The 12,718-nt window shown below is 47.5% G+C and overlaps 2 protein-coding genes and 1 long non-coding RNA gene across 10 annotated transcripts in view; 2 read left to right on the top strand and 1 right to left on the bottom strand.

Annotated features, from left to right (window-relative positions):
* Nucleotides 1–1,168: 1,168 nt before the first annotated feature.
* LOC136331503 (uncharacterized) lies at nt 1,169–8,711 on the bottom strand. 4 transcript variants are annotated; one of them, XR_010730491.1, is made up of 3 exons: nt 8,457–8,711; nt 3,492–3,599; nt 1,169–2,526 (listed from the first exon to the last, which is right to left on the bottom strand). It is a non-coding gene; the product is annotated as an uncharacterized lncRNA (long non-coding RNA). The 4 variants fall into 4 exon arrangements; XR_010730492.1 differs by having other exon boundaries at nt 3,512–3,599; XR_010730493.1 differs by having other exon boundaries at nt 3,492–3,596.
* Nucleotides 8,712–8,766: 55 nt separating this feature from the next.
* Nucleotides 8,767–12,718, top strand: part of NCMAP (non-compact myelin associated protein) — a 45,160-nt gene continuing 41,208 nt past the window's right edge. For 2 of the 5 annotated variants that reach the window (XM_066270086.1, XM_066270082.1), the window contains exon 1: nt 8,767–8,878. The gene's annotated coding sequence lies outside the window, so the exon portion shown is untranslated. The remainder of the gene's footprint in view (nt 8,879–12,718) is intronic. The other 3 variants (XM_066270087.1, XM_066270084.1, XM_066270085.1) reach the window with 3 other exon arrangements.
* Nucleotides 10,701–11,073, top strand: LOC136329185 (large ribosomal subunit protein eL34-like). Its single transcript, XM_066265134.1, has one exon. The coding sequence runs from the start codon at nt 10,713–10,715 to the stop codon at nt 11,064–11,066; it is 354 nt and encodes a 117-aa protein (XP_066121231.1). The 5' UTR covers nt 10,701–10,712; the 3' UTR covers nt 11,067–11,073.

Raw genomic sequence — 12,718 nt, 5'->3', positions numbered from 1 at the left:
GGCTCGAGCTGAGCCAGTGACCGCTTGCTCAAGCCAGCGACCTTGGGCTCAAGCTGGTGAGCCTGCACTAAAGCTGGCGACCTTGGTGTTTCAAACTTGGGTCCTCAGCATCCCAGGTTAACGCTCTATCCACTGCACCACTGTCTGGTCAGGCAAAATAACTTTTTATTTTTTTATTAATTTTAATTTGAAGATAAAAATTTTTAAACGCAGAATAGAAAATACAAGGTTTAAATAATAAACTGAATTGAAAGTTAAATTCAACAATGTATGTATCAGTGCCTGATTATCACCAAGAGACATATTAAAATAGAGAGTGTGAGCAATAAGTCATTCAGCCCTCACTGAACATAAAAAATACCTTCTGTGGCTGGTTAGCTCAGTCAGTTGGAGTGTCCCAAGACGCCAAGGTTGTGGGTTTGATCCCCAGTCAGGGCACGTACTGGAGGCATGAATGCACAACTAAGCAGAACAAATGAATGCTTCTCTCTCTCTCCCTCCCTCCTGCCCTCCCTCTCTTTATCCCCCTCCATCCCCCCAAAATTTTAAAAATAAAAATAATATGAAAAATCTTGCTGTGATTTATTTAGGTGAAATTCAGATTGTATTGGTGATATTTGTGTCTTTTAGGATAAATACTTCAGAAAAAATCAGGTACCATCTATTCTATTGCTAGATGCATTGTATAAAGGATTTGAATCTCCAAGTAAGTCACATCGATTTTTTATTAAATGTTGCTGACCTTAAAAATAAAACAGTTGATTGCCTGACCAGGCGGTGGCACAGTGGATAGAGCGTTGGACTGTGATGTGGAAGGACCCAGGTTCGAGACCCCAAGGTCGCCAGCTTGAGCGCGGGCTCATCCGGCTTGAGCAAAAGCTCACCAGCTTGGACCAAGGTCGCTGGCTCCAGCAAGGGGTTACTCAGTCTGCTGAAGGCCCGCAGTCAAGGCACATATCAGAAAGCAATCAATGAACAACTAAGAAGTCGCAACACGCAACAAAAAACTAATGATTGATGCTTCTCATCTGTCTCCATTCCTGTCTGTCTATCCCTGTCTATCCCTCTGACTCTCTCTGTGTCTCTGTAAAAAATTAAATAAATAAAAATTAAAAAATAAAAACTTAAAAAAATAAATAAAACAGTCAATTATTTTAACAGCAAAAATGTGTTTATTTGGGAACAGCCAAGAATTGCAATCCGGGACATGTGAGCTATAGCAAAGCCATAGGCAAATCCAAAACACAAAGCAGAGGGGCGCTATTTTATGGAGAAAAAGGAGGATTTTGGGAGGGGTCACTGTGAACAAAGACCATTGGAGAAAAGCTAAGAATTCAGGGAGATTTCGTTTCTCATTGGCTGAGTTGCTGGGGTAGTTGATTTCTTGTAGGAGATGGAACACACATTTTTTTTTCATGGACTTCTAAGCTATTATATCTTCTTTGGGGAAATGCCTATGTGCTTCTGTAATGGGCTGAATAGTACCCCCCCCCCAATCCATCTACCTGAAACCTGTTCATGTGACCTAATTTAGAAATAGGATCTTTCCAGAAATAATTAAGATAATGTGATGTCATACTAGATTAGAGTGGTCCTGAATCAAATTTGACTTGTGACCTTACAAGAAAATAGAAATTTGTGCCCAACCAGGCAGTGGCACAGTAGATAGAGCATCGGCCTGGGACACTGAGGACCCAGGTTCAAAACCCCGAGGTCACCGGCTTGAGTGTGGGCTCATCTGGCTTGAGCATGGCATCGCTGGCCTAAGTGTGGGATCATTAACATGACCCTATGGTCACTGGCTTGAGCCCAAGGTTGCTGGCTTGAGCAAGGGGTTACTGGCTTGGCTGGAGCCCCCCCACTCAAGGCACATATGAAAAGCAATCAATGAACAACTAAGGTGCCATAACTATGAGTTGATGCTCCTCATCTCTCTCCCTACTTGTTGGTCTGTCCCTCTCTCTCACTAAAAATAAAAAAGAAGAGGGAAATGTGGACATGACACAAAGACAATGCCATGAGAAGACAGAGGAAGAGATTGGAATGATGTTCTGCAAGCCAAGGAACACCAAGCACCAGAAGTCAGGGGAGCGACAAAGGACAGACCCGCTCTCAGAGCCCTCAGCAGGAACCAACCCTGCTGACACTTTGATTTCAGAGATCAGGTAAACAAAAAATAAGTACAAATAAGCCCTGGCTGGTTGGCTCAGCAGTAGAGCATCGGCCCGACGTGTGGAAGTCCCAGGTTCAATTCCCAGCCAGAGCACACAGGAGAAGGCCCATCTGCTTCTCCACCCTTCCCCCTCTCCTTTATCTCTCTCTTCCCCTCCTGCAGCCACTGCTCCATTGGAGCAAAGTTGGCCTAGGTGCTGAGGATGGCTCCATGGCCTCCACCTCAGGCACTAGAATGGCTCCAGTTGCATTGGAGGAACGGCCCAGAGGGGCAGAGCATCACCCCCTGGTGGGCATGCCGGGTAGATCCCAGTCGGGCGTATGCGGGAGTCTGTCTCTGCTGCCTGGTGCTCACTTCAGAAAAATACAAAAAAAATAAATAAAATTAATCATATATTACAGGTAATGGATATAGCATACATTGCATTATATAAAATATACATTATATTGTTGCACTCTCCACACAGGAGCCTTTCCGCAAGGCCAGATGAGGCTCTGACTCCGGTCACACACACATTAACATCTCCTGGGTAGGCCCTGGCCGGTTGGCTCAGCGGTAGAGCATCGGTTTGGTGTGCAGGAGTCCCGGGTACGATTCCCGGCCAGGGCACACAGGAGAAGCGCCCATCTGCTTCTCCACCCCTCTCCCTCTCCTTCCTCTCTGTCTCTCCCTTCCCCTCCCACAGCCAAGGCTCCATTGGAGCAAAGATGGCCCGGGCGCTGGGGATGGCTCTGTGGCCTCTGCCTCAGGCGCTAGAATGGCTCTGGATGCAAGAGAGCAACGCCCCAGAGGGGCAGAACATCGCCCCCTGGTGGGCATGCTGGGTGGATCTCGGTCGGGTGCATGCGGGAGTCTGACTGCCTCCCTGTTTCCAGCTTCGAAAAAATGGGGAAAAAAAAAAGGAAAAAAAAAAAAACATCTCCTGGGCAGCTTGTGGGGGGCAGAAGAAGTGAATGATTCAGGGGACTGCAGGGTGACCTTCACCTCAACAGTTTTTCAAAGCACCCAGGTGATTTTAAGGGACAGCCAGGACCAATGAACATTCAGGTTCCATTCCAGCGGGCCATGATTCGAACTGACTTGGGTTCTCATCCCTGGATCACACATTCTCTGGACCTTCAGAATCTCAGTAAACGCGTTAATTTTACAAAATGTTTATTTTCAATATTATAATTACTCTTTATATTTACACAGCCCATTACTGTTTGAGGAAGTATTACGCGCATTAACTCATTCAGTCCTCATCACAACCCTTTGGGGGGGACAGGGGCTGATATCACTCTTCCACCTCACCTTTATTTTTCTCCAGAGCACTTACCACCCTCCAACATGCCATACCATTGGCTTCTTTATTGTTACTGTTTTCTTTCAACATCAGACTGTAAGCTTGCTTCATCAGGGTGGGGGTTGTCTCCTTAGTTCACTGCTGGCATATAACAGGCAATCAGTAAATAATTGTCGAATGAATGATTGAATCAAAGAAGAGTTAACAAAAGCCCAAAGAGGTTAGGAGATCTGCCTGAGGTCACACAGCAAGTAAATGGAGTAGCTGTTGAACTGCTTCTTCCGTGGGTGTGTGTGAGCGTTCTTTCCACTCTTGCTGTAAATTTCCTAGTGTGCCTGATATTAGGATGGATCTGGAGGTACCAGGAGAGAGAGGATTCGGCAGCTGAGACAGTTGCAAATGGGCTAACTGCTACCAGCAAGTGTGCCTAGAATCCCTAGGAGTGGGGGGAGCACCATTCTTTGTCAAGGTGAAGAAGAGCAGCTTCTGCTGACAGCCAGAGGGCTTCATTTATAGCCTCTCATTTTCATTCTGGAAAGAGAAGTTTTTTCCTTGCACACACCTGCAAATGATTTGTGCTAATACACTGACACTGACTCACAGGGTTCCTAAACATGTGACATAAAAATGAGGAAGTTGCCAGGTAATTTACCTGGACGAGCTTTTAAAAGGGGTGGTCATGTCAATCAAATTTCCCGTGGAGCCTCAGCAACCAAACAGTCTAACCTGCCACTTCACAGGTGAGAAAACAGAGGCCCAGGGAGATCAGGTGACCTGCTGGGGGTTACAGACACCTGGATCAGCCTCCCTCACTCTCTTCTCCCTCTAAATCCACCGCACAAATGTACCTGGAGGTAAAATGGGGATAAACCCCAAAGCAGGACAATGGCTTGTGGAAGGGGGGCCTGCCTCCTCTGGATCTTATCTCTGGATAACACGTTTATCTGGGGAGCAGCGGAGAAGTCTCACTGTGTGCACTGCAGATATTCAAGAACCATGACTTCCTTTGTCCTTTGCTCCTTTCTCCGCCCCCTTGGATGAGAGGCATGGAATTGATTTCAAAATCAACTGAACCTAAGTATGTTTTTATTTATTTATTTATTTGACTGGATTAATCAGTGTGGACTTAAATTTCTCTGGGTTCATGATTCTCTGTACTTCATCTCCCCCTGAAATTGAATTCTAATCCTAAATGACATTTGTCTGGTTTCCCAGGCAACCACCTCTAAAGCCATAAACAGCAGATTAAGGTTTTTGAGGGAAGAAGCGAGAGAGACTGCACAATCCTGGCCAGGGGAACCAATCCAGGTGCTCAAAGGCTGGGCGGCAGCAGCCCCCTCTGCCAATAGGAAAAGAGAAACACCCTCTGCTAGCTGGTGCAGTTGTGTGTGTGTGTGTGTGTGTGTGTGTGTGTGTGTGTGTGTGTTATTTTTAAATCTCCCAGCATCTAAGAATCCATACGGTACATCTGAAACAGGGGTAGTTTGTTGGGTAATTTTATAAACAATTTTCATTGACTTACGAAACTGTTTTCTATAAATATCTTTACACACACACACACACACACACGAACATGGAAAATTAGCACACTTTATTTATATTCCACCAATTTTCTTCAAATCTCAATCAGTATACAGACATACTTTTTTTGTGTGTGTGACAGAGAGAGAGACAGAGAGAGGGACACATAGGGACAGACAGGCAGGGAGAGAGATGAGAAGCATCAATTCTTTGTTGCAGCACCTTAGTTGTTCATTGACTGCTTTCTCTTATGTGCCTTGACCGGGGGGCTACAGCAGAGCAAGTGACCCCTTGCTCAAGCCAGCAACCTTGGGCTCACGCTGGTGAGCCTTGCTCAAACCAGATGCGCCTGTACTCAAGCTGGTGATCTCGGGGTTTCGAACCTGGGTCCTCCGCATACCAGTTTGATGCTCTATCCACTGAGCCACCGCCTGGTCATGTTTCCTCTATTTGCAATACCCTGCTTTAATTTTGACACTTTTGGTCATCAGATGTGGGGGGGAGGAGGAGAAGGGTTTCCAAGCAGTGCTCTGCCACCAGCTGGGTGTCCTACAATTTAACTCAATTCTGACGCTACCTGGAGATAGCATCAGATCCCACAGGTTAAGGGCTCAGTCCCACAAGACTGGCCACCCCCATCTTCAGATGCCAATCGGAAGTCCATCCAGGCTGTTACCTGTGGTTCTGATGACCCGGTACAAATCAGAGGTTCCCATGATCCTCCCCTTGGCTTTAATTTGTTAGAGTGACTCACAGAGCTCAGGAGAGCTGTTTACTTCCTAGCTTGCTAGCTTATTACAAAAGATATTTAAAAATACAAATGAACAACCAGATAAAGAGATACATAGGGTGATGTCCAGAAAGGTCCCAAGCACAGAAGCTTCTGTCCCATGGACTTTGAGTTGTGCCACCTTCCTGGCTTGCTGCCGCATTCTTATTCACCAGTCTGGGACCTCTCCAAATCCTGTCCTTTTGAGTTTTTACGGGGGCTTCATCATGCAGGTATGACTGAATCATTAGCCATTAGCGACTGAGTCGGCCTCCAGCCCCTCTCCCTTCCCCAGATGTGGGTGGTGAGCACTGAAAGCCCAGCCCTCCAATGACTGGCCGGTCTGGCAACCAGCTTCCATCCTTAAGTTAACCAGAGGCTTTGTGAATATCACTTCTTAATGTAAACTCAGGTGTGGTTGGAGGGGGCTTGTTATGAATAACAGAAGACATCCATTTCACCTTTATCACTCTTAAGTTATTTTAGGGACTGAGAACAAAGCCAAAAATTGTAACAAAAGATGCCTCTGTTGCTTTAATCATTTAGGAATTACGAGGGTTTTGGGAGCTGTGAGCCAGGAACCATAGATGAAGATCAAAATACATATTTCATATCATTACTCACATCACACACACACACACACACACACACACACACACATCTCCAAGAGTTGGAAATGCCTGAGTATTTGTATGTCTGGTGCCTCAACTATGAAGCACAATTGGCATGGCCTTTCTCCATCATTTAGAATTGTGGTCATTTTTTTTTACAAAGAATATAATTTAATAGTCTTACTCTCTTTTCCTCAAATGACCTGTTCTTGGTTTGCCTGAGGTACAAGTCAAGGCCAGGGGGTTAGGCTTTGGACTGGGAGCTAGGGTACCTCTGCCTTTACCTGTGACACTACGGGGTTTCCCTGCCTCCCTGGGCTCAGACTCTGTGGGTGTAAAATCCAGCGGAGACCCAAAGGTTTCGAAGTTGCATCAGCTCAGCCAGAACGGGGAATCAGTGATTCTGGTCACGGAAGTCTCTGCTGCTCAGGGCACAATTGACTCATCAGTAACCAAACTGCCATATGGTGTTTTTTGTTCTTTTTTCTTTCTAAAATTTTTTTATTTATTAACTTTAGTGAGAGAGGAAGGGAGAGAGAGAAAGACAGAAACATCAATCTGTTCCTGTATGTGCCCTGACGGGGGATTGAACCAGCAAACTCTGTGCTTCAGAATGATGCTCTAACCAACCGAGCTATCCGGCCAGGGCTCTTTGTTATTGTTGTTGTTGTTTTTTAATGGAATACATTTGACATGTAACATTGTGTAAGTTTAAGGTATATAAGGTATTACTTTGTTACATTTTTATATTGTAGTATAATTGTGGATTCAGCAATACTTACCACATTCCATCATTATAGGACAATATTATTATCCATATTCATTATACTGTGTATTGGCTCCCTGTGGCTTATTTACCACCCCTGACAAGTTTATACACTTAAACATCATCACTTTTACCTGCCCACTCTTCCTACCCCTTGGTAGGAACTTTTCATACACTGTCCTTCTCTTGTGTTACCATCCTTTCTGGTTTGGTATCCACTGTCCCCCTGGCCCCACTGGAAGGTGAGGTCTGCAGGCTGCGCGGTGGGGCCTCCACTGTCTCTGCCCCACCTTGCCAAGTGCCTGGCCTGTACGGAACGTTCAGGAGGACTTCAGGAATAAATAAACTGAGAGCTGAAGGTTGGCTTGAGCCTTTTTATGCTTCTATCTCACTGGGCTTGGCCAGGTACCTGACCCACGTCAACTCTCTACAGGGGAGCCTGGTGAGAGAGAGTGTCCTTCTCAAATCTCTCGCAGTAGGAGTGTGCAGACTTATTCTGACATGGCAGGTGTCCTTTGGCTTGGTTGGCTTGGGTTAAGGGAGAAAACAGAAGGTGTAGCAGAGACCTGGGAGACAGGGCTGAAGACCATCAAATCCTGCACAGAGGGACCTACCCAGGGTGCCAAGGTTCTCTTTGTGTCAGCTTGTCTCCCTCCCCAGCCCCTACCATTTAGCACAATAATTCTATTTATCCAGCATTTTGCAAGCATTATCTCATTTTTTATCCTCACCACAGTTATACTGAGGTAAGCATATTATCTTTATCCAACCTGAAGAAACTGAGTCTCAGAGCAGTAATAGAAAGTGCTCCTGCCTTGCAACTGGTAAGCAACCGAGTCCAGATTAGAACCAGAGACAACCTGAGTGCCAGGCCCTTGACCCTGCGCACAGTCCAGCAAGAGGTTCTGGAAGCGGCCTGAAACAGCCCCGTGGGATTCAGGTCTCAGGCCCCAGCCCTTCCCCCAGGGCCCTCCCGTTCCTTGGCGCTCTGCTCTGGGGACAGAGCTGCCTCTCCCTCTGCAGGCAAGCTCTGGGAAGCCAAGAGTTGATCCGGTGTCTTTGGTGAAGTAGAATCATAGAACTATACTTCCTAATCAATCCTTGTTAATAAAGACCACCTTGGGGTTTCCTATGAAAGCGCAGTGAACTCTCTTAGTTCTCAGTCGGCCCCAGAGGAAGTTACCAAAGCTTTGATGGCGTCTCACCGGCATCCAGGGCCAAGGGATAAGCCCATCACCAAACACTTTCTGGAAATGATTTGAAGACAGACCGAGGAAGCCTGGTTGTTCTGCTTCTGTCACTCACCTGCCGTGTGACTTTGGACAACTCACCTCTGCTTCCTGGGCCTCAGTTTTCCTGCTTGTGAAAGGAGAGGCATTAGGATTCCCCTCTCAAAGGTGCCTTCTCTGTTTCTGTAAACATGGATTGAGGCCTTATTGTGTGCTGCATGGAGTGCCGGGCTCTAGGGAGACAGAAGTAAACCAGTCTGATGAAGGAGCCATCCACCAGAAGTCCTTGGGACCCAGGCCCGGGAGACGCACGAAGACACCACGGGGAGGCGCTGCCACTCCAGTGCCCCCCGCCTGGCACCCCCGAGGCGGCCCCCTAGTCCTGGGCGCCGGGATCACCTGCGCGAGGCGGGGCGAGGCGGGCCGGGGGCGGGGTCCCCAGGCGGGTAGAGCCCGGGCGGCGCTGGTGGCGCCGGCGGGAGGCTGAGCGGCGGCGGGCTGGCGCGTGGGACTCACCGGAGTAGGTAAGAGGCTGTGGGCGCCCGACCCAGGCTGGTGGCTCGCTGTCCACCTGCCGGCCGCGCTTGGAGACGGAGAGCCGGGGTGGGGGGATGAGCGGTCCCAGTGTCCCCACCACCACCTTCGCTGGAGGAAGCGTCTCCCGGGCCTGGGGTTGGCGCGAGAGGGCGGCGGTCGTGGGAGGGGGTGGTGGGGTGGTGGTGGTTGATCATCTACAGTTTGGCGACAGGGATGGGGCATGTGTAAAGGTGCCCAGAATGCGAAACAGTCTCAACCCAGCGCGGAGAATCGCCCTGGGAACCAGCCTGCGTTTAGGGCTGGATATGCCGGACATCCAGAAAGCACTTAATTTCCTCGTTCCATTCCCCGGGGGGGAAAGGGCCAGCGAGGACGTAGAAGGGATTTTGAACCACTCAGGACCTGTGTTTGTTTTCTCTGTAATGCGGGTGTCTCGATGGGTGATCTTGAGCGGAGGCCCCATCCGGCGAAAGCTCTGAGAGTCAATGAGCCACACCGGGGGAGGAACCCAGGGCTGTAGGTAAGAGCGGCAAGTTCGGTAGACAGGTTGGGAGCAGCCCTCTGGACCAGCTGCTCCAGAGAAAAGATACAGGACGGGACTCCTGTTCTGTGGTCTGGGTGCACTGGTGAGAGGAGGAGATGGGTGTGTCAAACGCAACGGGGGTTTCAAGGGCCCAGGGAGCCCTCTGGTTCTGGGAATCTCCGCTTTGAAACTTCTCCCCAAGGTCCAACTTTGCCTCTGGCAGAACCTTTCATTTCTTTATAATTCAGTTTGATGTGCTCCTTAAACAAAGCAATTTCTCAGACAGATTAAGTAAAATAATCCAGATAAAGTGCTTAGTACAGGATCTGTATATAGTAGGCACTCAGTCAATATAAACTAGACTATAGCTCCTTGGGGGCAGGGACCAATGTCTGTTTGGTTCACCATTATGTGGTGCCTGACCTGTAGTAAGTCTCACTGCATTTTTGTTGAATGAATGAGTACACAATCTGAGTCTATGCTTGGCATGTGGTCAGCAGTCAACAAATACTGAATTTAGAGACGGCCAGATTCTAACAGATGGGTATGGATATGGGAAACAGTGTCTAGGCCAGTGGTTCTCAAACTTTTTGAAGTTGGGGTGCATTTAAAATCCTGCAAATAATTGTAGGCGCACTATATACAAATTTCTGAGAAATGTGTTATAATAATTAAGTCAAATATTAAAGAAAAAAATATAAAGTCCAAGCGTGCTTTTATGGTAATTAAACGAATAAATACGACAAAATTAAGTTTATTCTGACATTAAAAATTTTTTATGTTACATTTTTGTTATGCTTTTTAGAATTTGTAAAAACGAGGGGTTAAAAAATAAAAAAATGAAACCCTGGCCGGTTGGCTCAGCGGTAGAGCGTCGGCCTAGCGTGCGGAGGACCCGGGTTCGATTCCCGGCCAGGGCACACAGGAGAAGCGCCCATTTGCTTCTCCACCCCTCCGCCGCGCTTTCCTCTCTGTCTCTCTCTTTCCCTCCCGCAGCCAAGGCTCCATTGGAGCAGAGATGGCCCGGGCGCTGGGGATGGCTCTGTGGCCTCTGCCTCAGGCGCTAGAGTGGCTGTGGTCGCAACATGGCGACGCCCAGGATGGGCAGAGCATCGCCCCCTGGTGGGCAGAGCGTCGCCCCTGGTGGGCGTGCCGGGTGGATCCCGGTCGGGCGCATGCGGGAGTCTGTCTGACTGTCTCTCCCTGTTTCCAGCTTCAGAAAAATGAAAAAAAAAAAAAAAAAAAAAAAAAAAAAAAATGACAGCTCTTCCGGGGACGGTGTCTTTAAGGCAGCCACAATGGTCCAGCGTTTGACATACCATCGGAGGCTGTCCTACAATACAGCCTCTAACAAAACCAGACTGTCCCAAACCCCTGGTAATCGAATTGTTTACCTTTATACCAAGAAGGTTGGGAAAGCACCAAAATCTGCATGTGGGGTGTGCCCAGGCCGGCTTCTTGGAGTTCATGCTGTAAGACCTAAAGTTCTAATGAGGTTGTCTAAAACGAAAACACATGTAAGCAGGGCCTATGGTGGATCCATGTGTGCTAAATGTGTGCGTGACAGGATCAAGCGTGCTTTCCTTATTGAGGAGCAGAAAATCGTTGTGAAAGTACTGAAAGCACAAGCACAGAGTCAGAAGGCTAAATAAAAGTTGAGGCTCTTGGCCCTGGCCGGTTGGCTCAGCGGTAGAGCGTCGGCCTAGCGTGCGGAGGACCCGGGTTCGATTCCCGGCCAGGGCACACAGGAGAAGCGCCCATTTGCTTCTCCACCCCTCCGCCGCGCTTTCCTCTCTGTCTCTCTCGTCCCCTCCCGCAGCCAAGGCTCCATGGGAGCAGGGATGGCCCGGGCGCTGGGGATGGCTCTGTGGCCTCTGCCCCAGGCGCTAGAGTGGCTCTGGTCGCAACATGGCGACGCCCAGGATGGGCAGAGCATCGCCCCCTGGTGGGCAGAGCTTCGCCCCTGGTGGGCGTGCCGGGTGGATCCCGGTCGGGCACATGCGGGAGTCTGTCTGACTGTCTCTCCCTATTTCCAGCTTCAGAAAAATGAAAAGAAAAAAAAAAAAAAAAAAAAAAGTTGAGGCTCTTTTGAGTAATAAAATAAAAAAATTAAATTAAAATTTAAAAATGACAAAAAGGTTATCTTTTTATATCTATAGATACATTCTTAGTAAGATTTAGTAAATTCGGCAGGTCCCTGCACGAATGTGTTAAGCTTTTTCATTCTTATGTTTATGAGAAACATAAGCCTGATGTGTCCTAGTGATTTCTTCAATGTTTGGGCATATATTTGAAAGGCAGACTCTCATTTCTTCGTCAATACTTTAAAGAATTTCTCTCTTTTTACTCTTAATTGTGTTGAGTGAAGAAAAGCCCCACCATACATATCATCTTAACTTTACACCAAACAAAGGATAGAAGAAACTTGTCTCCAGTCTTTCTGGGAAACATGGGGGGTAGTGTAAACAATCCAGCACCACAATTTTTTTTTTAATAAATTTTTATTAATGGTAATGGGATGACATTAATAAATCAGGGTACATATATTCAAAGAAAACATGTCTAGGTTATTTTGTCATTAAATTATGTTGCATACCCCTCGCCCAAAGTCAGATTGTCCTCCGTCACCCTCTATCTAGTTCTCTGTGCCCCTCCCCCTCCCCCTAACTCTCTCCCTCCCTCTCTCCCATGTCCTCCCTCCCCCCACCCCTGGTAACCACCACACTCTTGTCCATGTCTCTTAGTCTCGTTTTTATGTTCCACCAATGTATGGAATCATGTAGTTCTTGTTTTTTTCTGATTTACTTATTTCACTCCGTATAATGTTATCAAGATCCCACCATTTTGCTGTAAATGGTCTGATGTCATCATTTCTTATGGCTGAGTAGTATTCCATAGTGTATATGTGCCACATCTTCTTTATTAACAGCCTTTTACAACCTAATCAGGCAAGTAAGGTGGGGGTTGGGCAGACTGTCAGCTTACAGCCAATTTCCCCCACCTCTGTCCCCCCAAAATCTAAACTCCAAAAACCCTGTTGGTTATTTGGTCCCCAACAGGCACATATTTCTCTGGAATATCATAGGGTGCACCTGGAAATCTTCTAGGGTGCACACTTTGAGAACCACTGGATTAGGGACACCCCTGTGGGGGAGGAAGAAACTTTCTTCTATCCTCACGGTTATTTTGGCTGGTCTAATAATCAAATATACATGAGACAGATTAGCAGGAGAAAATAACCAAACTTAATACACACCTACGTATGGAGACCCCCGCATACATGAGAGAGTCAGAGACTCCACAT

The sequence above is a fragment of the Saccopteryx bilineata genome, chromosome 3, assembly GCF_036850765.1.
Source record: "Saccopteryx bilineata isolate mSacBil1 chromosome 3, mSacBil1_pri_phased_curated, whole genome shotgun sequence".
In the NCBI taxonomy this organism is placed as follows: Eukaryota; Metazoa; Chordata; class Mammalia; order Chiroptera; family Emballonuridae; genus Saccopteryx; species Saccopteryx bilineata.
Note: the sequence above shows the minus strand (reverse complement) of the source record. Positions and strands in the feature narration are given on the sequence as shown.